The sequence below is a fragment of the Pan paniscus genome, chromosome 20 (assembly GCF_029289425.2).
Source record: "Pan paniscus chromosome 20, NHGRI_mPanPan1-v2.0_pri, whole genome shotgun sequence".
Classification (NCBI taxonomy): domain Eukaryota; kingdom Metazoa; phylum Chordata; class Mammalia; order Primates; family Hominidae; genus Pan; species Pan paniscus.
Genome location: NC_073269.2, coordinates 36,394,928 through 36,420,120, shown reverse-complemented (window position 1 = coordinate 36,420,120; position 25,193 = coordinate 36,394,928). Strand labels below are relative to the sequence as shown.

Sequence of the window (25,193 nt, the reverse complement as noted above, 5' to 3'; positions counted from 1 at the left end):
ACTACCCATTAGTAAGGGGCTTTGGAAATATGGATGAAGGCAACACCTTACCTGCTGTTAGGTGGTGATTTTAATTTAGCCGTCTGAGGCTAGCGTGTTTTTTTTGTTGTTGTTGTTGTTGTTGTTGTTTTGGTTTTTTTTTTTTTTTTTAAACTGGGCCAGGAAGCTTCATAATTTCACAGACATTTTGATGACAGATTTTCTGCTTTGCTATTTTAGACCCCAAAGCTGTATCGCCCGTGTAACACAGTACAATTTAAGACATAACAGTCATGCGTCTGTGTTTCAAATGCCTGTACTTTTCCAAACCATCAGAGGAAAGTGGTGGGGCTCTTTAGGTCACACGGATCTGGCAGGTGAGCCACATTGTAATTTTGGAAGGGGCCAGAAGATAGGTTTGGCTTGGGGAGGGAGACTGCGGTGCCTGCATGAGAGAATTATGGGAATACGCTAAGGGGGAGAGAAAGATGGCGAAGTTTGGAACTTACACATTCACACCCAGGGATAGAGCAGAATGCCAGCTCCTGAGTTCCAGAGACCAGATGATGGCCGACAGCGTCAGGCGGTGAAATGGGGTTGGACAATTGCAAGAAAAAGGTAGATTATGCCCACTGAAAAATGTACCACCTGGCCATCTCCCGCACAACTTTCTTTTTTCTTTCTTTTTTTTTTTTTTTTTTTTTTTTTTTTTTTTTTTTTTTTTTTTTGAGACAGTGTCTCACTCTGTCGCTCAGGCTGGAGTGCAGTGGTGTGATCTTGGCTCACTGCAGCCTCCCCCTCCCAGGCTCAAGCGATTCTCCTGCCTTAGCCTCCCGAATAGCTAGGATTACAGGCATGCATCACCACATTTGCCTAATTTTTGGATTTTTAGTAGAGATGGGGTTTCTCCATGTTGGCCAGGCTGGCCTCGAATCCCTGGCCTCAAGTGATCCACCGGCCTCGGGCGCCCAAAGTGCTGGGATTACAGGCGTGAGCCACCACACCCGGCCTCAACTTACTTTCTTGGTAGCCAGTGTTCAAGGGAAGGCCTAAGAGGTGAAAAGACGGCCCTTTCCCTCCAGTCAGGAGTGGAAAGAAAGGCATGGCCCAGTGTCCAACCCACCCCTGTCCTCAATCAAGACCCACTGGCCTTGGAACTGACTGGAGGCCTGGGAGCAGAACCAGGCAGCCCTGGGCAGGGCTGCTGTACAAGCTGCTTCTCCCCGCTTCTCAGCTAACCTACCTGAGGAGGATGGCGAGGAGGGGTGCGGGCTGTCCTCCTGGGCACTCCCGGTCTGGGAGAGGCCGCCTCCGACCCCGCTCTCCTCGGTGACATTAGAGGAGCCCGGCGTGGTGGAGCGGCTCACCGACTGGGACTCCTGGTCACTGCCCGAGCCACGCCGCTCATCCAGGCCCACGTGCAGCCCATCCTCCTCGCCCTTGCGGTCCCGCTTGTGGACACGGGAGTGCACGACCACCTGGTGGTAGGTGCGGAACACCCGGCCGCAGTCGGGGCACTCGGTGGGCTTCTCCTTCATGTTCCCAGGACCCTGCAGGTTATACTCGAGAGTCTGGTTCAGCCCGTGTGACAAAAAGTCCCGACTGCTTTCTAAAGGGTCGAGCTTACTTGGCAGGTCTCTCTGGCTGCCCACTTTAGTGCTGTGAACCAAATCAGCAGGCATTTTCTGCTTGGAGCCATCTGCTCCCACTAACACGTACTCCCGCTTCTCCTTATCAAACAGAACCCCGGCGTTTGCCAAAGTGTCTTCGTGGTTGCGCTGCAGCGGATGCTCTTTAGACAAGAAGCCATGTTCCATGGCCATGCCCCTGGCCATGAGCTGCCAAGCCTGGTAGCTGTTCACGGGGTCCATCTCCGCAGCCTTGGCAGCCGCCTGCAGCCGCTCGATGCAGCTGGATTTCAGCGGCGGCACGAGATTGAGGCATCCCAGGAGGGAGTGCTTGTCCCCCTCCGGGACGCCGTGGGCCATGCTGGAGATGGGAGACAGCAGCTTCCCCAGCGCTTCCTTCTCCTTCATGGGCAGCTCGCCCTTGCCATACAGCTGGCTGGGCTCGCTCAGGCCGGCTTTGTCCGGGGTCATGAAGCCACTCTGCAGGCAGGAGAGGTACCTGGAGTACAGGTTGGCGTGGGCCTCCTGGGACATGCCGCCCATGGGCACAGGCACCTCGGGGTCGCTGGGGGACTTGTTCTTCACCGACAGCTTGTTGAGGTGGACCTTCATGTGGTTCTTGAGGAACCAGGGCTCCTTGAAGCGCCGGCCGCAGATCTGGCAGCAGTGCTCAAAGGAGTCTTTGTGCTTGCGCATGTGGCCCTTGAGGAACCACGCCTGGCTGAACACCTGACCGCACACCTCGCAGCGGAACTCGTTGGCCGACTGCTCGCCACCGCCGTTGGGGCCCTGGCCCTGGGCCGACTCGGCGGTGATGTGTGCCTTCTCCACGTGGCTGATGAGCTCCTCCTCCTGCGAAGCCGCGAAGTCGCACAACGTGCACTTGTAGGGCTTGTGCAAGATGCGGATGTGGCGGTCCAGCTCCTCGCGCTTCTTGAACTTGCCCTTGCAGAAGGTACAGCGGAAGCCCGCCGCCGGGGCCACCGCGTCCTCCTGCACGCTGGCAGGCTTGGGCGAGGGCACCGGGTGGGCCACGTCGGGCACGCTGTGGTTGGCCTGCAGGGCCAGGGTGCAGGCGGCCAGCGGGGCCTGCTGGGCGTGCGGCGGGGGCTTCAGGTCCGGCCGGGGCTGCAGCAGGCTGCCTTTCAGCTGCTTGTCCCGCAGGATGGCGCGCTCCTCCAGCTCGTGCAGCAGGCGGTTCTCCTCGCGCACACGCCCACGCCCCTTGCCCAGGTTGCCCAGCTTGTGGGTCCGCAGGTGAATCTTGAGGTTCCCCTTCTGCGCCGCCCTGTGGTCGCAGTACGGGCACTTGAAGGGCTTCTCGCCCGTGTGCGTGCGCATGTGCAGGGAGAGGATGCTGTTGAAGCGGAAGCGCTTGCCGCAGAGTGGGCACGGGTACTTGCGGTTCTTGCGGGCGTCGTCCTCGATGTCGCTCATCTGGGACATGATGCCCAGGTTCTGCCCGTTGAGGAACTGCTGCAAGTCCACCCTCCCGTTGAGGCTGGTGTCCACCTCCCGGCCCAGCTGGTTGGCCAGGAGCGCCATCTGACTGCCCATGGGCTGGCCGCTCATGGGCACGTGGGCCTTCTCCTCCAGGGATGCGGGGGGCTTCTCCTCGGGGTTGGGCCGGGGATGGAGCTCGGGGAAGGCATGGCTGAGCTGGGAGGTGATCTGGTGCAGCTTCTGACTCATGGCATACTGGCCGTTGAGGACGGGGCCACTCAGGTGGGGCTCAGCTTCCGGCTCCGCCGAAGACACTCCAAGGCACAGGCTCGCTTCTTCCATCCCTGAAAAGAGAGGCAGAGTTCAGATCCGTGCCAGGTGCGGCTGTGGCGCCATGAATCAACAGCATTGGCGGGCAGGGAATTTGCATTTCATGCCTTACCTACACATAATCATGCTAAGGAATTCTAGTCAAAAACAATAATAAAAAAATGAATTATTAAATGCCAATTATGCAATACGGCATTGCTCCTCCAATTTGTTTTGGCGACAGATCGTCTTCCTTGTATTTTCTATTTACAGACTGCAATTATTCATTCACCTTTAAATTATTAATGTTTTACCACTTTCAACACCTAATAACAAATCAAGGGTCTACGTGTGAAACTTTTTCTCCGTTGCCCCATTGTCACACCTGTACCTGTTGGTTCCGTCCAAAGTTTGCCTGAGAGCAGAATGACTTTCCCTGTAAGACCAAATAAACCCACTTGGAACTTCTGTTTCAGTTTACTATATTCAGTACATTCACCAGTCTGAGATGAAAGAGATCATTCTATGATTTGGCCAAAAAAAAAAAAAAAAAAAAAAAACTCAATGGCATGATATTTACTGGTACATAATAAAACAAGATAATGTTTTGGGAAAAAATAAAGTAAAGGACAGGCTTTAGAATAATAAAAGGGATTTTGCTTTAGTCAACAAAAAGTGCAGTAATATCTCATTAAGCTGATTAGTATGCTGCTTAGAAACAGTACTAGGTGCTGTAACACATGATTATAATCATAAAAATCCTTCAGTGTTTGCAAGGAAGCATTAACGAGGTATATTAAATTTTAAGGAGACTGCGAGTAGCGGCTTTGCAAACCTCAGAGATTAAGATTTAACCCTTATGTTACAAAACACTGTTATTTTATCATTTGGTAACTGTGCCCATCAAAAGAAGTGTAAATTATCTCCTGACGGAATCTTAGCAGATTGTTGAAGTTGTTCAAATTTGGGTCAAAGGAAACACCGATACCTTATAATGGGGCTCTTCCCATCCTTCAATGGCAAGATATCCAAAGCAGGGACTTTGATTGGGTTTAAAGAGGTCTTTTATAGAACTAGATAAAAACCCATTAAAATCCAGGAATGATGCCATAGGAAGTCTCAACCAAGTTTGAGTGTTTTTAATAACTTTCCCAATATACAATAATGAGTACAAATTGTACCTGCAGTATGTGTTTTGCAGAAAATTAGAACTCAAAGTTGTTTGTTAAACACCATCGTTCAAAGCTGGTCTGCATAATTGTCTTTAATAGTCCTCTCTGCCCCCTCTCCAGCCTGTGCAGAATGGCTAAAGCCAGATGGCCCCAGGGAGGGCAGAGGAAACAGCCCCTTCCACATTGGAGCACGTGGGGAGCTCAGCTTTGCAAGGCAATGAACCCCTGCCTGGGATCCTTCTATTTCCAGCTATGTCTCCCACCTGAAGGAGTCCAAATTTGTTTCCTGCCATTGGAATCATCTTTGCACACACCTCTCCTCTTGCATCCCATTGTTTAGATGTGTTGGGCAACCAGGTGGTCCAGGAGCTGCGATTAACCCCAGCCGGGACTGATTTCTGGGCTAAGTGATTAACCAGGGAGACCTATGGGGACAGAGCTCAACTGTGGAGGAAGCACAGGCAGCCTCGGCAGGGTCTGCTGCTTGCTGGGCCTCCCGCCAGGAGACTGCGTGGCATGGAGGGTCTCCAATGGGAGACCTGACTTCCTTGGCAGGAGGAGTCTATCTTGCAAGGGAAGGGAAGAAAGAGCCATGAATGTTTACTTCCAGGAGGCAGAGGGATTACAGTGGTGGTGCTGGGCCAACTTTGTCCACGAATGAAAGATATGCACAACTGTGCAAAGCGTAAAGGTGCATGGGCACTTGCCATAGGAGAAGGCTTCCAGCTTGTCATCTTTCCTTTTCGTTTCTGGGGGCAGTCTACACTCAAATTTTTTTAAAATACGCGGGCCCATTTTGGAGGTTGGTCAGAAAAAAGCTAATATCCCATGGAGGTTGCTGCATTCATTCAACAGACTTACCGAGATCCTTCCATGTGCCAGTCCCTAGCCTTGCCACTGGAGACATGATGGTGGACAAGACCCACCAGCCCCAGGACTCATGACACCCACTATGCAGCAGGGAGGAACAGGCACAGTGTACAGAGGTTGCTGGAGGCTCCAGGCAGAGACTGGTGGCCCCAGGGCCCTGTCTGGCACCCTCTCTCCACCTTCAAGCCCCATACAGCTGCACTGGTTCCTCTTCTGAGCCAACAGGGATCATGACCCTGAAGCCACACAGGATTGCTCAGAATTCCACCCAACAGCTCCATGGAAGTTCGGAAAGTCCAAGGCCAACAGGGCTGGCCCACTTCCAAAGGCTGCCCAGTTGGCCAGCTCAGAAGACATGAATCCAGGAAGACGGGCTATTTTCAGGTTGCTGCTGATGAGCTGACGCCAATTCAGCAGGAGGGAAAGAAGGCTGAATGTGCAATGCGGCGAGACTGCAAATCAGCTTGGATGAGGGGCATGGAGTTGAAGACCATGTCCCCCAACACCACCACCATTCATGCTATGCAAGTGACAGCTCAACTCATCAAATAAGGAATGTGAGAGTTTTCAGATTTGGTTTGAGTATGGAATTATTTTATTTTTTTCATATCTATCTATCTATCTATCTATCCTGGCCAGAGTTAACAAAGATTTGTAATCTCTTTAAGGTCTTTAAATGCCTTTGCTAGATCCTCAGCTGAGGATAGAATGTTCTAGAACATGCATGCTGCCCCAGCTCTTTTGTAGTTGGCTCTGTTCTTATTCTTGTGGGTCTGAGCTCACACATCCTTTCTCACAAAAGCCCTCTGTGCCCACCCTGTCTGAGGCTGACACCCCAGCCCCTCTCTGTCCCAACGTGTTACTTTCTTCTACATAGCATTTACCATGGGGGCAACATTTTGTTATTGGTCCTTTTACAGACATACTTCATTCCCGTGAAGGCAGAGGATATGTCTGTCTTGGTCAAGGATGAAGCCTTGGGTCCTAAGGCAGAGCTGGCTTATCTTAGGTTCAGTGTGTCCTAAGTGAATGGATGAATGAGTGAATAGAGACTCACTCTAACCTCAACTTGATGTGGCCTAACCTCGGCCTTTGCACAAGTCCAGAGCCCTTAAAATCAGTCATGTGACCTAACCTCAGCCTTCCTACAAATCCAAGAGCACCTACCATCAGTCATGTGACCTAACCTCAGCCTTCGCACAAGTCCATGAGCACCTACGATCCGAATCGGACAGAGTTGGAAGGGTCCCTGGCTACCACTGAGAAGCTGAAGGTTCAGAAACCACCAAGAGAAAGCCACCTCTGGCCGGCCATGGTGGCTTATGCCTGTAATCCCAGCACTTTGGGAGACTGAGGTGGGCGGATCACTTGAAGTCAGGAGTTCGCGATCAGCCTGAACAACATGTTGAAACTTCGTCTCTACTAAAAATACAAAAATTAGCTGGGTGTGGTGATGGGTGCCTGTAATCCCAGCTACTCGGGAGGCTGAGGCAGGAGAATCACTGGAACCCGGGAAGTGGAGGTTCCGGTGAGCTGAGATCATGCCATTGCACTCCAGCCTGGGCAACAGAGCGAGACTCTGTCAAAAAAAAAAAAGAAAAAGAAAAAGAAAAGAAAGAAAGAAACAAAAGGAAAGGAAAAGCTGTCCACACCCCTAACTCTCGCAGTCTAGGTGTCCATGGTTATCACCCCAGGCTTGGACCACCCCTGATGGCCCAATTGCTGAATACTAGGAGACACAGCAATGGTTCCCTTTAGAACTTAACTGACCGTCACTGCCCATGGGATACCCCAGGGTTTCAGAGGAGCTGACCAGCTCCCTAGGAGATGCTTCCAGGATACTGGTCCCCAGCCCTTGAATAAGCCTGGGAGAAGCCTGCACAGAGCCTTACTGGGAGAAAGGACCACGACAGTCAGCTTAGAATCCTCTGTGATTCCTCGAGCAGGTGCAGCCGAGGCCGCTGCAATGGGGCAGTCATAACTGATGCCTGCTGCTCGACTTAGAGCAAGAAAGGGAAGCACGAGTTCCTGGAAAGAGTATGGGGTAATTGGTGTGCTGTCTCTGCGCCAAAACAGCCGAGGCAGGACAAGCTGGCCCCAGGCCCGGCCTGGGACTCACAAAACCTGGGTCGGCCCCAATTTCTCCAGCCTTGACACTTCACCCATCCAGAATGCGTTTATTCCTTACCTTAGCCATTCAGTCAATATTTGCCAGGGACCTTCCATGTACCTGCCCTCGAGGGCCTGTTCATCTAAGGGGCCAGTGTGAGCGAGTGTCCACAAGTAACAGGGAGCAATGAAAGGTCCCTTCGAGGCTGAATGCAAAGCTGGGGAAAAGATAAACCATCGCAGCTTTGGTGTCTAAGGGTGTGTGTGTGTGTGCGTGTGTGTGCAATAATTATGTCTGTGTTCAGGGAAGGGTGGGGAGTCCCTACCTGATAGCCCTCTAGAAATGTATACAAATGCCTACACTGGGAAACTAAGGCATCATTTATCCTACTGTTAAAGGATTGAATCCAGCTGCAGACATAAGAGCTCATGGGGCTGGAGGAAGTGGAGCTGCCTGCAAACGATAAGACCTGTTGGAGGGGACCAGATGCAGCGGCTCACACCTGCAATCCCAGCACTTTGGGAGGCTGAGCCCCAGGAGTTTGAGATCACCCTAAGCAACATGGCAAAGCCCCATCTCTACTAAAAATATAAAATAATTAGCCAGGCATGGTGATGCGTGCCTGTAGTCCCAACTACGTGGGAGGCTGAGGTGGGAGGATCACTTGAGCCTTGGGAAGTCGAGGCTGCAGTGAGCTATGATCCGTACCACTGCACTTCAGCTTGGGCGATGGGAATGAGACCTTGTCTCAAAAAACAAAAATAATTTAAAAGATAATTTTTTAAAATTTCAAATAAAAGACCTGCTGGAAGGTCTTATTATCCCTTTTCCCAGCCCACCAGGGAGTGAGCCTTCCCTTTCAGACCATGCTGCTCCCTTACAGGCCCCATAGGGAATATCCCTGGAGGGGCTTCCTGCCACAGCCCACCCCCAACCCTGCTGCCAGAGCACTTTAGCCTACACGCCCCTCTGACCCTTCACTCAGCACTGCGTGACCCAGGAGCTGGAGTCACAAATTATTCACCTGGACTGATGTCCAGAAGAGGTTTTTCTATGTGTTTCTAGGATTTTTTTTTATAATGTCACATCTTATGTTTAAGTCTTTAATCCATGTTGAGCTAATCTCAATAATGGGTATACATGGACATAAAGATGGAGATAATAGACCCTGGGGACTCCAAAAGTGGGGAGGGAGAGAGGGGAGGGAGGGTTGATAAAATTACCTATAGGGTACAATGTTTGCTATTTGGGTGATGGGTGCACTATAAGCCCAATCCCCAGCATTATGCAATATACCCATGTAACTTAACAAACATACACATGTACTCCCGAGTCTAAAATTTTAAAAAAGGAAGCCAGGGGCCAGCAGAGGGCAGGCCATGATCCTGGGCTTAAGGCAACTGGGCAGTCAGGACTTTGAATAACCTCTGCAAGAACTCATCGAACCAGCTCACCTGGGCAGAAAAACCCTTAGCACAATTAAAAGCAAGCAAACAAACTACTAAACAGTGAGAACAGCTTGCCCCTGGCCTTCAGTTCATTGCCCCAGCCTGAAACCTATAAGGAAGAGGATCAATAAACCCTGGCTGATTGATGGAAGGAACAAATGAATGCATAATTTACCTAACTCTGCAAAGGCAGCCAGATGTCCTTACCGAGGCTGGACAGTTAAAGGCCACTGTAAACTCTTGAGTTTGCAGCATCATCCCCCCAACGTAGAAACATGGCAACATTCCCCCCCAGCCCTGACCTTTTCTGAGCACAGGGTCATGGTGGGGCACCTTGGGGACTCAACTCCACAGTCAGTATTGATGAAGAACTAAGCTAGGCTCTCGGTGGCCACGGGATTCTTCACGACAGTGTGGGAACCCCTGTGCTGCACCTCTAAACACAGGCAGGGGCCCCGGGTGAAGACTTCCAAACATTACAGGTTTTCTTCTTGAACAATGCAATTTCACACTCAGCAAATGAAACCCACCATTGGGTGCACAGATTATCAAAATACATTCTGTCTCATCACTGCCATCATTGCAGGTACCGTGAGCCATTCAGCTGCCTTTGATGGTGCTAATGGTTATTTTGATTTTGCATTTCTGCCTTCAAGATTATTTCCTGTGATATCAATGACAAAAGTTTTCACTTAACTCTTCCAATAGAGAACCTAATTGTATCTTTCACTCAAAATGAAATTTAAAACTATCAGGACACCAGAGATGCCAGCTGCTACGAGTCTAAATAAATTTTACACAAAAACACAGTTTCATTTTGCTAGCACAGAAAAAAAAAAGTAATCTTATGAATAGTCCAAAAAATATAGATCTTGCCAGTAAGTTGTATGAAAGAGCTTTTTCCTTATACCACGAAAAAGAATCATTGGAAAATAAAATGCTTTCAAAATAACCATTTGCACTGGATTTTAAAAAATCAAGTATTGTTGTCTAGCCAAGCACAACTAAATATATTCCCTTTTTCATTGACGTGGGTGAAACTGCTACCTCGGAAGCCTTGTAGGAGTCCCTGACCTCCAAGTTACTCTGCAGGGTCTAGGACTCGGGTTCACAGCAAGGGGGTTTCCAAACACCATTGTGGATTTTACTCAAAATCTTCTCATAACATGCACTTCTAGTAGCAGGCAGACCCCATTCCTGGAGGCTCACGTGACCCTCAGTCTGTCCCTGAAGCCCACCTTGCTTTCTTATGCTGACAGTAAACAGTAATTAAGACAATTTCACCTAGAATACAATGGCTTCTTATTAAATACTATTTTTCCAATTGTCGTAGCTCAAACTGTTTAACTAAGGTTGTTATAAGCATAATACACTCCTGTTCTGAAATACAGAACACCAGACTACTGAACCTTTTCAGGGTCATTAAACAGCTGTAAACATTATTACAAAAATAAACCAGAGATTTCATGCTTACATTTTGGCCTAGAGCTTGCTATGCTGAGCAAGTGCATTTTTTTTTTGATCTCTTACAATCAACACTGGTGACATTTGGGCATCCAAACAAATTACATCACAAACATTACCGGGGTGGGCAGGATACTGAGTGGTTTATTTGCCACATGATTAATAGATGAACAGGAGGGCAGCGCGGGTGACCTGTTCCATTTTGACTGATGTGTAGACAGTGCCATGAGATGGGGCCAGAAATAGTTAAATCCTTGCTGAATTTATGAACAAAAATACCATATTCAAATCAGGCTGTGGAGAATGACAACTGTGTAACCAACAGAGTCAAGTTGCAGACTGTAGTCAAATTCCCAAGTGTCCCCTTGGGGATGGAACATTGGCCAAAGTCAAGGCCCTCACTGCCTTGAGTAGTGAGCAGGATTTGGCTGGACTGGCTTAATATGTGGTCCCATGGAGCCCCAGGCAGCTTCCATGCTGGTAGGACAAGAGTTGGAGAATTTGGGAAAAGAATTTGAGTGTCTTCTCCCTGGAAACTTTGGATGACTTCAAAATTCTCAAAGACGTGACCATTTTTGGTTTGGGTTTGGTGAACAAAAAATTCTCAAAGGCAAAGAGCTTCCATCACTGTGGCTTTTGGAGTCTCTGCTGAAACTGCAGCCCAGAAATGAAGACAGATAATGAGCACAACAACATCAGATGGAAAATAAAAATGGCAACAAAGGGGTTCTCCTGTCATCTTCTCAGAGTAGAGAAGACTTCTGGTCTGGATCCCTGGGTCACCTTCTGCCTATACCACACAAAGCCAGGCAAGTAGGTGCTGGGGATGGAAAGAAGATAAGTTCACATGGGGTAGTTGTTAAGACTATGGACTGTCCTCTCATTAAAAAGCAACGACCCTCAGCAGCAGCAGCAAGAGCATCACCATCATCACCATCATCATCACCATCATCACCATCACCATCATTACCACCATTATCACCATCATCATCACTATCACCATCATCATCACCATAATGATCACCGTCATCACCATCATCATCAGCAGCAGCAGCAGCAGTATCACTACCATCACCATCATCTTCACAACATCATCACCAGCATCACCATCATCATCACCATCAACAGCATCATCATCACACCATCATCATCATCATCATCACCACCATCACCAGCATCAGCATCACCACCATCACCATCATCATCACCACCGTCACCAGCATCAGCATCACCACCATCACCATTATCATCACCGTCATCATCACCATCATTACCACCATTATCACCATCATCATCACTATCACCATCATCACCATCATCATCACCATCATCAGCATCATCATCAGCAGCAGCATCATCAGCATCACCACCATCACCATCATAATCACCATCATCATCAGCATCATCATCACCATCACCATCACACCATCATGATCATCATCATCACCAGCATTATCACCATCATCAGCATCATCATCACCACCAGCACCATCATCATCACCATCATCAGCATCCGCATCACCACCATCACCATCATCACCACGATCATCATCACCAGTATCATCACCATCATCATTATCACCATCACCATCATCAGCATCAGCATCATCACCATCATCAGCAGCATCATCACTACCATCACCATCATCATCATTATCACCATCATCATCATTATCATTACCATCACCACCATCATCACCATCACCATCATGATCGTCATCATCACCACCACCATCATCATCATTATCATCAATATCACCACCAAGATCACTATCATGGCCACCACCATCACTATGTACATTAACAGGATCCTCATCTTCATCATCTTCCTCCTCTCCATCAAAATACCACCTGCCAACACTGCTAGGTACATCACAGTCATTGTCTCATGTTAGCCTTATACAATCTTAGATGATTGGTGCTATGTTATTCCAATACAAAAGATGAGGAAATAGGGGCTCAGAAAGTTAAGTCGTGAAGACATGCCAGTGGCCAGGCTGGCTTTTTGCAACACATTTATTCTTGTTGGGCTGGATAACGACAGTCGGAACCCAGCTCAGTCATTTGGGAAATGCCTGGAAAGAAGGAAGCCACAGCCATGGGCAAGCTCTGAGGAGGCCAAGGAACAGAAGACGCACAAAGACACAGGCCAGGCAGTGAAATCAAGTGGGGCAGACATGGCAGGCACTGCAGACGGAGAAATGTAGCAGGTCTGTTACTCACTGACTGGTAGACCAGAGGGTCACCCCCTAAAAATTATCTTTAGACTCTTCTATTTTCTTAATATATAGAAGGGCTGATACATTATTCCACATTCTCCTGTAGAGTCAGGTGGCTTATTCCCCCAACTAGACTGGAGTAATGGAAAGAGAATGACACCTGAAGTTCCACTGACATGAATCCAATTGCCTGCTCTCCCACTAGAATCGGTGTGACCTTGGTCCCCTGCCAGAGCCTCAGTTTCTTTATCGCTCTAACAGACTGATAGGCTGTCCTATTCACTTCAAGGGATTTTGAGAGGGCACAGGGGGTTGTGGGAGAGAATATGAGGCATTTTCTACCTGTGCAGTAATGCTTCTTAGATGCTGACCGCAGCAGTTAGCATAGTTTTTAGATCCCGAAGCCCCCTTAATTTGGTAGCAGAGGACATGCTGAGAGGGGAAGGATATGACCAAGGCATGTAAAGGTGGTTAATAAAAATGCTCCTGTTGGCCAGGCATGGTGGCTCACGCCTGTAATCCCAGCACTTTGGGAGGCCAAGGCAGGCAGATCACCTGAGGTCAGGAGTTTGAGACCAGCCTGACCAACATGGAGTTACCCCATCTCTACTAAAAACACAAAATTATCCAGGTGTGGTGGCACATGCCTGTAATCCCAGCTACTCGGGAGGCTGAAGCAGGAGAATCGCTTGAACCCAGGAGGTGGAGGTTGTGGTGAACCAAGATCGCGCCATTGCACTCCAGCCTGGGCAACAAGAGCGGAACTCTGTCTCAAAATCAAACAAACAAACAAATGCTCCTGTTGTCAGTCTTATCAGAGGATCTATATAGTGGGACTGGCATCTTTTGATAACATTTTGTAATGCCTACATGTGGCAAGACATGGGTACATCTAGAGATCTATAAGCAAGACCAGACCCTTGCCTTTAAAAGCTGAATTGGGGAAGTGGGGGGAAGATGGATGGACTCACGAAGCTTGGGTCACCTGCTGAATTGCAGAGAGCTTCAGCATGCTGGGCACAGTGGGATGGGAGTGCAGGAGAGAGAAGGGAAGGAAGGCAGTGGTGGAGACAGGCCTTGGCCGAGCCTTGAGGAGGTCACCAGGTAGAGAGGAGAAGTAGGCCACATGTGCCCGAGGGATCAGCATGTACAAAATGTATATGGAGCTTGTAATGCTCAGGGGACAGAGAGGAGATAGGGCAGAGGCATGGGCTGGTGCAGACTTGAAAGTCAATCTGAGCAGAATGGAGTTCATATTTGGGCAAAACAGCGGCTCAAGAAGCTCTTAACAGAGGAAGAACATAACATGCATGCCTCACACTGCCAGGAAGAGCCTCATCCATCCTTCTACCAGGTTCCTATTAAAAAGACGCCAACGGCTGAGGTCCTAAGACTATCCAGTCAGCCCCACAGAGCTTCCACTAGGGCAGCCACCAACTATAGGGGTGACAGTCTTGTCTCCAGAAAACTTACAAGAGAACAACTTCAAAACTGTACACACCTTCTGTCTATGCGCAGCTAGAAAAGGCAGTGTTCTATCCAATGTGAGTCAGAGAAGATGGTAAACCAGTAAAGGATGAAAATAAACTCCTGGACCACAAACCAAACATCGGAAGGTCAAAGCTCTTGTGGTGATGAGGGCTCCCCGTGCATGAGAGAGAAGAGTGTAGGGTTTGGAAAAAGGCATTCGTCTCCCCTTGCCTTCTTTTTAATGGTGAAAAAGTAGAAGCAGAAACTTTCCCCACATCTCCCAGCAGCCCACCCCCACCTCACCACAGCTGTGAGCCCAACTCCATCCTCCATGCTACATCCTGGCTTCACGTGCTCCAGGAAACCTTCCTGGATTTGACCCGGGCTGGAGGTGATCCTGCTTCCTCAGAATGGAAGCTTGGTGAGAGTAGGTGGGTTACCAGCCTCCTGTCTGTAGCTCATAGAGAATCCCACCCTATGGAAAGTCCTCCAAGCCCCCTGGTCCTCTAAGCTTATGATCAGTCACCATGCTGGAGAGGGGACGTTGCCCACGGTGTCACATCCACGGACTGCAGTTTGGGAATGGCAACTCAGCCCTGACACCCCAGCATCTAGGCCATGAAGCAGGGCTCCCATTTCACCCAGATGGGATGATTTGAGAAGGAGATAGCCCCCTAATTCTCTGTAATGGATTTTTATCTGAATTGTGTCCAACCCACCAAGGAAAGCAACAAGAACTCTCTCTCTCTCTGACTCTCTCTGTGCGTGCCTGTGTGTGTGTGTGTGTATGCGTGTGTGTATATATATATATATATATGTATATATATATGTATATATATGTGTATATATATATGTATATATATGTGTATATATATATATATGCTTTTAATGAATGGTATATCTTTAACATAATAATGCAAAACTGAAAAAGATACCAGCAGTTGTCAGGAGTGTATTGATTACTCTCCTCTCGCTGGCTTTCTTGCTCCCTTTTTAAAGCAGACTTGGTCATGGCAGGAAGTTAGACATTTAATCCCCTATTAACCCGCCTTGGCTCCTGGCACCAGCCTCAGTGCACAGCCCCTGCCCTGGGAACCAGAGGCCCTGGCCTCCACAGGACCCCTCCCTGGGGCAGCAGCAGCCAGGGAATAGACATCAGGCTACACCTCCCTGCTCCTTTACTCCTGATTAAAGCCGTTTACATTTGAGCACTTGTGGACTATGATATCGTGTCGAACAGTTTATTTTCATTTCACAGAGGCCTCAGATTTGATTCGGTGCAAAACTAAATATAATGTAAAATGCGCATACGCAAAAGTGATCAAAGGGGGCTTGATTTTGAAATATTTATAGAAGTCGGCCCAGGGAGATTCGTCCACAGGGGCACCTGTCGAAGACATAAGCTCAGATACACATCATCCGGTAAGTAAGCACGATCATTACTAAGGAGAAAACCCAGGCACTCCATCGGGTCCCCTGCTGCCTGCAATTTCTGCGCTGAGGCTAACAGATGGAGGCTGGCCAGGGCTGGGCTGGGCCCTTGGTCCTTTTTGGTCTTGAGGTCCCCAGTTTAGCATCCCTAGCTCCTGCACAGGTCACCAGACTGGCCAAGCCTCTGCCGGGCTGGCCTCCTGGGAGAGGAGGGAAGACTGACTCTGACCCCCTCAACGCAGGTTCTGGGGGAGCTGGCTGCAGGTGGCCCATCTCATGGAACCAGGGCTGCTGGGGGCTGCTGTCTCAGATATGGGAGTGTTGCTGCCATAGATGGATTCCAGGGACAAAGACCAATTTCGAACCGTGATCAGGAAAGAAGGGGGAGTAAAGTGTGACTTGAGAATGGATAACCCTCCAGTTCATCTTGCTTCAACCTATTAGTGTTTTGAAAAAGGACTCCCAATGGGCAGGCGAGGTGGCTCATGCCAATAATCCCAGCTCTTTGGGAGGCCAAGGCAGGTGGATCACTTGAGATTAGGAGTTTGAGACCAGCCTGGCCAACATGGTGAAACCCCATTTCTACTGAAAATACAAAAAATTATCCAGGCATGGTGGCGCATGCCTGTAGTCCCAGCTACTCAGGAGGCTGAGGCAGGAGAATCGCTTGAACTGGGGAGGTGGAGATTGCAGTGAGCTGAGATTGCACCACTGCACTCTAGCCTGGGTGAAAGAGAAAGGACTCCCTTTTCTCAGGGAGCAGAGAGGGGCAACTTGGTATCCTTTTATGCATATCATTTCCCCTGTTGGGAACTCCTCTCTGCAATCCCTCCTTGCCCCCATGCCTAGTAATCTTGGGAGAAATTAAATACCACTTCTTCCAGGAAGCCCTCCCTGATATGTCAGGTCCCGGTCCAGAGCCCTTCCGTCTATCTCCACAGTATCTTGGCCTCACCCCGAACAGTGTCTTCTACATTAGGTTGGGTTTGTTTGTATGCCTGTCCAAAACCCCATGAGGGCCACACTGTGACCATCGGCTTCACCAGGGTCCCCCCCAGCACCCAACACAGAGCCAGGCACAGGGGAGGCACTTGATGAACATTTGCTGAGTGACTGAATAGAGGAACAAGCAAATAAATAAATAATCAAATGAGGGAACAAATGAATGAATGGATGAATGAATGAACAAGTTGCAGGCCTCCAGCATAACATCTATCCTTGGGGAGAAAGGGGGGATGCCGGGAGGAAGACTCAGACAACATGACCAGCCCTGCCCTCTACTCATGGAGGCACAGCCAGGTGAGAAGTTTGGTCACTAGAACTTTACTTTAATGTCACCCCAGAAAACTTAGAAGAGAACAGTTCTTCCACACAGCCACTCCCAATCCCCTCCCCCACCCTTCACACCCTCCATAAAGAGCTAACCCCACTCTGTCTCATGGTGGATTTCACAGCCCGTGCCTCATCACCCTGTACCTTATCCAGGACCTCCTGGGGCCCACACGTGACCGAAACCCAATGCTTTGCAGGTGACAAGTACCTACAAATTCTGGTTGAACTAATTTGGATTCCAAGTCCTTCAACGTGCCTTTTTCAAACTCCACTCTCCTGTTGACTCCCTAGCTACTTTCAGCATTCTCGTACTTGCTCATGCAAATATTCATTCATTCATTTATTCAGTAAGCCCTTCTGACTCTCCACTGCACACCAGGCACGGTGCCTGGCTCTGCAGAGAGAATCTCAAACACCCTGCCCTCCTGAAACTCATCATCTAAAGGACAGATGGATCTGAAACATCCACTCAAAGAGACGGTGCAAATATTTGAGCACTGTTCACTCGAAAAAGGATCAGGTGACTGGGAGTTTTTTTGAGAACAACAATCTTGTTCATTTGTCTCCTTAGTGCCTGGTGCAGAGGAGGCCCTTGGGGTGAGCTGACGATGCGGGGTGACACTGCCACTCCCTTCCCTAGAGTTGTTCTTGGAGACAACAGCCTCCATTCTGAACCTCCATTGCTGCCTCTCTCCCTGATCTCAGTTCACTGCACCCCAAGATCTAGATCCTTGCATAGTGTCAGGAAGAAGACGGCCAACTGGAACCAAATAGGATGCCCTCAGGGGCAGCTAAGGCATCCTCTCTGTGATGATGACACAACCGCCGGGGCAACATTCCCAAGTGCCAAGAGCAGAGCCTCACACTAGCAGGTGTGCTCAGGAAGTGCTGACTGAATTAATGACTCCTCTCCCCAGCCCAGGTGCACTGACCTCCTCTCCCAGCCAGCCCCAGGGCTAGGATCCAAGACAAATGGCCTCCCCACCACTACATCAGTGGGCCTGGATCCTCCCTCTATAGCCTCCTCCACCCCCTTAAACCACACCTGCATGGTCATCCAGGTAGCCATGTGGCCTCAGGTGCCCTGGCCCCTCTCTGAATCATGGCTTCCCATGTGTTAGACAAGGAAGCGGGTCAGGCTGGACCCTGAACTCAGCCCCTCTCTCTATCCCCCTGTGGGTGCCTCTGAGGCCCACCTGACAGGGAGGGACCGCATAGCCAAACCCTGATCTTGAACCATCACCCATCTGCAGTTGAACTTTGCTGATGCTGGACACAGAGAAATATTCTAAAATGAAGCAATTAATGTTTCTCTCTGCACAAGGGAGAAAATGCCATTCATGGGCTGGTCCAGGACCCTCAGTGCACCATCCATCTGATGCTGGACACTCTGTACTATCTCACCAGGGTCTTGATATCAACATCTTCCCCCACCCCCACCTCCAGGTGCCAGAAGTTATGTCCTATGGAGAGGCCTTCAGAGAACCCCAAGGTGTTCTGTAACTTCAGTAGCTTGGCGTGGAAGTATCACCTACCCAAGCTGCAAGCAGCCTTCAGCAGCCACTGTGGTCCCCGCAGGGTGGCCACTGCTACTCTCTGGGCTCCTAGGAGGAATCTCTTTACTGGGACTCTGGGTAACAGAGGAAAACTCGCTGCTGCTTCAAGAAGGTGTACAGTATCTTACTCCAAAAGAACTGAGTCCCAAGGGGCAACTTGTCAGCTCTATGAGTGTGCTACGGTGGCAATGCTAATGTACCTGGGAAGATGAGTGAGGTCACTGCTAGGAAGTACTTGAAGCAGCGTCTGCACAGGGCAGGTGCTCTGCAAAGCCTGCGTCTGCTCCTGCCTCTCCTCCTCCTTCCCCTGTCACCATCTGCATGTTGATGCGGCCTCTATCAGGCCTGCAATCACCCTCAGTCCTGCTCACAGTCACCTGTTCCAAAGCCTCATGGAAGACCAGCATTCAGAGGCATACGTGGTAGGCAAGGAGTTAATAACTTTACCTTTTGTATTTTTAAGAGCACTTGCAGTTAACAAGGAAAAGTCAAACACCCCCATTAGAAACCTGGACAAAAGGCATGTGAGCAGGGAATTCACAAAAGCAACAAAATTTGGCTCATGACCACAAAAATGTCACTCCTAACCAGAAAGCAAGAAGACTCAAATAAAAACAATAGCAAGGTTCCATTTTTAAATAATTATATTACAGATTGAACCTGGACTTTGTGAGAACCCTAAACTTCCTCCATCGTCTCATGTCACACCCAAGGTGGAACCGGGAAGGAGGTCAAGTGGCCTTGTTTCAACTGTAACTTCCCTTCTAAAGTCAGGAGCCCAGAGACATTACACAGGATGCTTGAACACCACTGACTGTCACTTTGAGGAAGCCAGGCTAGGATGCTGGGCATTCTGGAAAGCTAGTATGCCTGAGACCAAAAGGAACAGAAAAGGGCCTCATGCTAGAAGACCAAGGTGTGTGCTTTCTACATGACCCCGAGAAATCTAGTAAAACCCATCCAGCCATCCTGCCAAGAAAGCCAACTGGCTGAGATACATCTACAGCCAACCAACAAGTTCACATTGACTAGGGGTGGTGCTCCATGCCCAATGCCAGGCTTTTTCCACTTGCTGTCCCCTGCACCCTTGGGATAACTCCATTTAAGTGCAGAGATCAAAGATCAAAAATCATTGTTTTTCCTGTGGGCAAACTACCCAGATTCATGCCGAAAGCTTCCACCAAAGGGCCACTGCTGCATCCTACCTTATCTCTCTTCCCCACATTCTCCTCAACTACTTGGCAAGCATCTCTGCATCCCATGAATGAGAGTTGTCCACACCTTCTGTCCTTGCACAGAGATGTTCCTTGAGGAAAGGGACAATGGTACAGAGGATGGCAGAGCAAGAGAAATATCTGAGATCATCTAGCTCCTTGACACTTGGTCTGATGTGCCCATTTTACAGATAGATAGGTAAACAGAGGCCAGATGGTAGGGGATAGCTCACCTATGGTTCCACAGCAAGTTAGTGGATATGCATCTGTGTCTTACTTTTCTTTGTTACCTCACTCAAGAAATTTAGTAGGTGTCAGATGGATGTTGGATGGATGGATGGATGGATAGATGGACGGATGGATGGATGGATCAATGAGCAGATAGATAGATGAGTGGGTGGACTAAAGAAGAAATAATGCACACAGACAAATAGATACATAGTCCCACCAACAAATTATTGAATGCCCTCACCTCTACCCTCTAAGCTGTCAGACAGAGGTTCAGAAGCTATGAAAGACTTCCAAAATATACCTTCCCCCTGCCGGGCCCCACACTCACCTCTCAGACATATGAAATCAGACTCATTGATTACATCATGCCCTGTGTATAGGAACCAACCCTGGGGTCCTTCAAATCAGGAAGCACGTCTCCCTGTTGGCCTTCCCAGGCTCCTGCAACCCAGGGCAAGGCGTCGGTGCTCATTAAATAGCTTCAGATATTTGCATCTCTGCCACCCTCGGGGATGTGAAGTCCCCCTTGGAAGCACCTGAAGGGTGGTCAGAGGCTGCAGCCAGTGCACTCAGGACCAAGGACCTTCAGGGTAAAGATTCACCTAAGACTTTCCTGATAAAGCAAGCAAGAAGAACAAAGATGGAATAAGGACCAAAACCTTCCCCCATATAAAAACACACTTCAGGAGGCAGGAGAGAGCGTTTCCATGCACTCCTTCATGTGTTTGATTTGCATCAAATTACATCAGGTTGATGTGATGTAACATGACATCCCCCCACCATGAAATGCATAAATCAAGGCACCCCATAAATTTAAAGGAATAGAGCTCTTTTCCAGAAGTGGCTAATTACTCATAAACAGCAGATATTTTATTGCCGTTAAAGTCAGTAGCAGGTTTTTAATAGCCAGAGCATTTTGTAACTCAAGCTTTTCATAATGCAGGCCTGGGGAAGCCAAGCATTACCTGTTTGTAGCTCCTCAGGGGTTGCAGAGATCCTGCCAAAGTAGACCACCTCTGGGGAGGCTCCCACAGTCATGCCCAGTTGGGGTGTGCTACCAGCCCCGACCCACCACTGCTCTGCTGGGAGGGGAACCCTGAAAATGTCACTCCATGCTCAGGGTTCCTAGTAGGGTCTGGGACTTCCTGCACTCTCGCTCACACCTATTAATCAGGTCCAGACTCCACAGCCAACTACAGATGCCTGCATGGACACTCACATCCTTGCATCCATGCCCACCACAGTCCCTACATGGGAGAACCCCTCTTCCTACTCAGTCCTGCAGCTTGGGTGAGATGTAGCCAGCTCCCTGCTTCTGACTATAAAATCAGTTTGAGCCATTCAGAATGTTCCATGCCCCAGCCTCAGTAATTGGTTCAAGGATCATCATATGACCTATTCCAGGCCAATGAGAGTGATAACTAGGGCTTGCCAGGGAGCTACAAGGATGGTTCAGACACTCTCAGTAAGATCTGGAGCTGTGGCAGCTGTTTTGCTACCAAGAAGAGTCTAAGCGGGTGGCAGTGGGGTTATGCAGCACTGGGGACAAGGCCAGTGCTGAGGAGGTGAAGGAGGAGAGACGTCAGATGCTTGGTGACATTTGAGCTCCTGGATCAAACAGCACCTGAGGCTGAACCATTTACATACTTTGCACTGATATGAGTCAATACAGGTCTCCTGGTGGTTTAAGTTGGTTTGGGTTAAATTTTCAATCACTGGAAACGAAAGGAGTCCTGGCTGATAAACAAATATGCCCTCCCTTCCAGACACCCCCTGGGGCCCTCGGTTACTCCTCTGCCCTTCCAGCCTTCTCCCTGCCCATGATCACACTAAGGCACTCCCATCTTTGTTTTTTTTTTTTCCAACATGTTTTTGGGGAACACGTGGTGTTTGGTAACATAAATAAGTTATTTAGAGGTGAACTGTGAGATTTTGGTGCACCCATCACCAGAACAGTGTACACTGTACCCAATGTGTACTCTTTTATCCCTCACCCCTTTCCTACTCTTTCCCTTGAGTCCCCAAAGTCCATTGTGTCATTCTTATGCCTTTGTGTCCTCACCATCTTTGTTTTCTTCTACCAAACTCATTTAAATCTTGACCATCCTAAGCCCAGAAGGCTCCACGCACACCCCTGGGGTCCTGAGCCATACGTTGGCTTGGGCTCTTCCAGAAGCGTTGGGTGGGAAGCAGAAGGTGGCAGGCAGCACCTTCTCCTGTGTGCCCTGGACAGAATGGGCACTCCACCATGGTCACCAAGCATGCACTTCTCACCCTGCCCAGCTGCCTCCTAGCCATTTGCCCAGGGGTCTGAAATCCCACTAATGGGTCTTTCCCCAGTGCTTTCCTTGTCTGCGTCAAGGAGAAGTGATTTTAGCTATGTTAGGCATGATGTTCCAGAGTCTTCCGGAAAGAAGGCCGTGTGGATTTAATAAGTTCCCTCTCAGCAGAGAGCCTTGCACACCCTATTATTTTTTTTGCATCCATCCTCCCCTCCTCATCCCCTCCTTGGGTAACTTCTCTGATCTACAGCCAAATGTCCCTGTCCCAGGCATGTCTCTCAGCCTCCCCAGAACCCAGAGATGCCCCTGTTACCCACACTCAGATCCCTGTGTGCTCAGCAGACTGTGTTACCTGTGCTCAGTAAAGAAGCCAGTCTGCTGTCCATGACGGGGAGCCCCAGGGTGTTTGATGTTGCACAGGTTTGAAGTTCATTCCCTGTGCTCCCTCGGTCAGCCCTGCCCTGGAGAGAGGGATTCCTGGCCTCCTCTTTATTGCACAGTGAGCATTATAAAGCCCAGAGGCCCAGAGTGACCAGGCACACACCTAGTGCTCCTGCTCCAAGTCCAGACCCCCCTGCAGCCCACTGTGTGTGTGCCTTGGAAAGTGAAGGAAGTGTAAGGGTATCTGGAACCAGAAACAGGGCACCCAGAGCAGGTGGAGAGTTACAGAGAGAAAGAAAATGAGCTACATCCAGGTCCTGTGGCCCAGAAACAAAGTGTCCCCTGGCCAGCATCAGCTGAGCTTCAGAGTGGCCGCCCTTGCATACTCACAGCAAGCAGGGCCAGCCCAGGTCCCCAGCAAAGCACCCGGGACTGTAGGTGCAGAGGGCACTGCCCAGACCCTGGGAAACTTGCCCCATGTCTTTTTTTCAAGACACCATGCTTGACCCTGGCAGGGAGCCTGGGACTGCCTGTGTCTGACCCCCTGAAATCCCCATCATATTACTACTTATCCACCCTCCCACCTGCCCCCACCTCCCTGATGCGCTTCGCAGCGACCACTCCCAGGCCCCCGTTCCCCGCCACAGCTGCTGTCACTGCCAGCCTTGCTCCTGCCGAAGCCCCCGGGAGGGAGCCCTGCCCTTGCATGCTCTTCGCACAGTCTGGGCAGGCCCTCAGCGGCTGGGGACAGATTGAGCAGACTGTGCAGAGCCTGTTATCTCACTCCAGAAGCCCAGCTGGCGAAGGCCTGGCAAGTGCAACCTCTGATCTATGGAACTGCTTGTTCACCCCAGCATTCTTGGACTCCACAGGTCCCAGTGCCCAGCAGTGACAGAGAAAAGGGATTTACCAATCCACTCATTCACTTCTTCATTCATTAAGGGCATAGAATAGCCACTTGTTCCATTTCTGTCTCTCATTAGCCATAAACTCTGTGACAGCAGTGACAATGTCTCCTTCTATTATTACTGTATCCCTATTGGATACCTGAGTGCTGGAGGCACCCAACAGATTTTTGGTGCTATTGTTGAATACTGAATATTCTTAATAAAATATTTATTTAGTGGATGAAGAAGTAAATACATAGATGAATAGATGCGTGGTAGATGGATGAATGGATGGATGGATATGTGAATGGGCGGGTGGAGGAAGGGAGAAAGGAAGAAAGTAAGGGAGAGAAAGAGAAGGGCTAAATAGAAGATGGTTAGATGGATGGATGGATGGTTGGATGGATGGATGGATGGATGGATGCATGGATGGATGGATGTGTAGATGAGCAGATGAAGGGAGGGATGGGTGGGTGGGAGGATGGATGGATGGATGGATGGATGTTTGGTTGAATGGATGGATGGTTGAACGGATGGAGAGTTGGATGGATGGATGTGTAGATAGGCAGATGAAGGGAGGGATGGGTGGGTGGGTAGACGCATGGATGGATGGATGGATGGATGGATGGATGGATGGATGGATGGTTGAATGGATGGATGGTTGGATGGATGGATGGATGGATGTGTAGATAGGCAGATGAAGGGAGGGATGGGTGGGTGGTGGATGGATACATGGATCGATGGCTATATGGTTGGGTAGGTGGAGAGAGAGAAAAAAGAAGAAAGGAAGAGAGAGAAAGAGAAGGGCTAAATAGAAGGATAGAAGGATGGGTAGATGTGTGGATGGATGGATAGATGGAATGGGCAAATGATGCCTTCTATGTGCTAGGTGTTATGAGAACTGTGGAGATAAGCCTGGACAAGTCTCCTTTAGAAAGGAAGAGGGTCAAGACCTGATACCCAAACTGAGAGCAGGAAGAACACAGTAGGCCACCCCCATGGGCTATATTCTTGCAGGGAGGTGGCAGGAGAATTCAGAGAAAGGAAAAGGTAAAATTCAGCATCCATTATAATATTACTTGACATCTAGTAATCTTTTTCTTGGGCAGTAGGGCTGTTAGCTTACTTAGGGAGATATCTTTAGTCCTTTCTAGAAAAATTAATGCTAAGGAGGAGAGGGGCTACTCTATCTTGGGATCTTTCTGATGCAACTTCCTTGGGCCGGAATCCATCCTAAACCTCTTAGGTCAATATGTCCTGTCTTCAGGAGGTTTTCTGTAGAGCCCTGTTTCCTAAAATCCTAAACTCTCCAGTAGCTAAGGGTCCCCTCACGTGTTTCAGAAAATAAATAAAATAAAAATAGTCTAAAAGGGGCTTACAGATCTGTGCTCCCAGTTTCAGGCACCCGCATATCACCTTCCTGATGCTTTTTGCTATAGAGTTGTACTGCAATAAACTACCTTCACATTTTTTCCCATGTTTTTGTATCCCTGCTAATATTTTTTTAATTAATTCACTATTTTTTACTTTAATGCATTTAAAAGGAAACTATATCATTACCCTAAATGGAAATTTGTATCACTTGCTCTAAATTAAAGGTAATTATAAAAATAAATAAAAAGAGAACAATGTTATTAAATTCTGGCTGAATACTGCTGCCTGCAGCCGGCTCTGGCCTGGGGCCTGCTCTTGTGTACAGAGGGAGGCTGGCAGAGGTAGAAGGTGTTAAAGACACACTGGGGGCTGGAAGGGGCTTCTCTCCTGGAG

The 25,193-nt window shown here is 49.1% G+C and overlaps 1 protein-coding gene across 23 annotated transcripts in view; it reads right to left on the bottom strand.

Moving 5' to 3' along the window:
• The window catches only part of ZNF536 (zinc finger protein 536), a 489,498-nt gene that overhangs the window by 267,037 nt on the left and 197,268 nt on the right, over positions 1–25,193 (bottom strand). For all 23 annotated transcript variants that reach the window (XM_063599531.1, XM_055103794.2, XM_055103798.2 and 20 more), the window contains one exon: positions 1,223–3,394. In XM_063599531.1, the coding sequence (XP_063455601.1) occupies positions 1,223–3,392 (2,170 nt within the window). In that variant the 5' untranslated portion in view covers positions 3,393–3,394. The remainder of the gene's footprint in view (positions 1–1,222; positions 3,395–25,193) is intronic.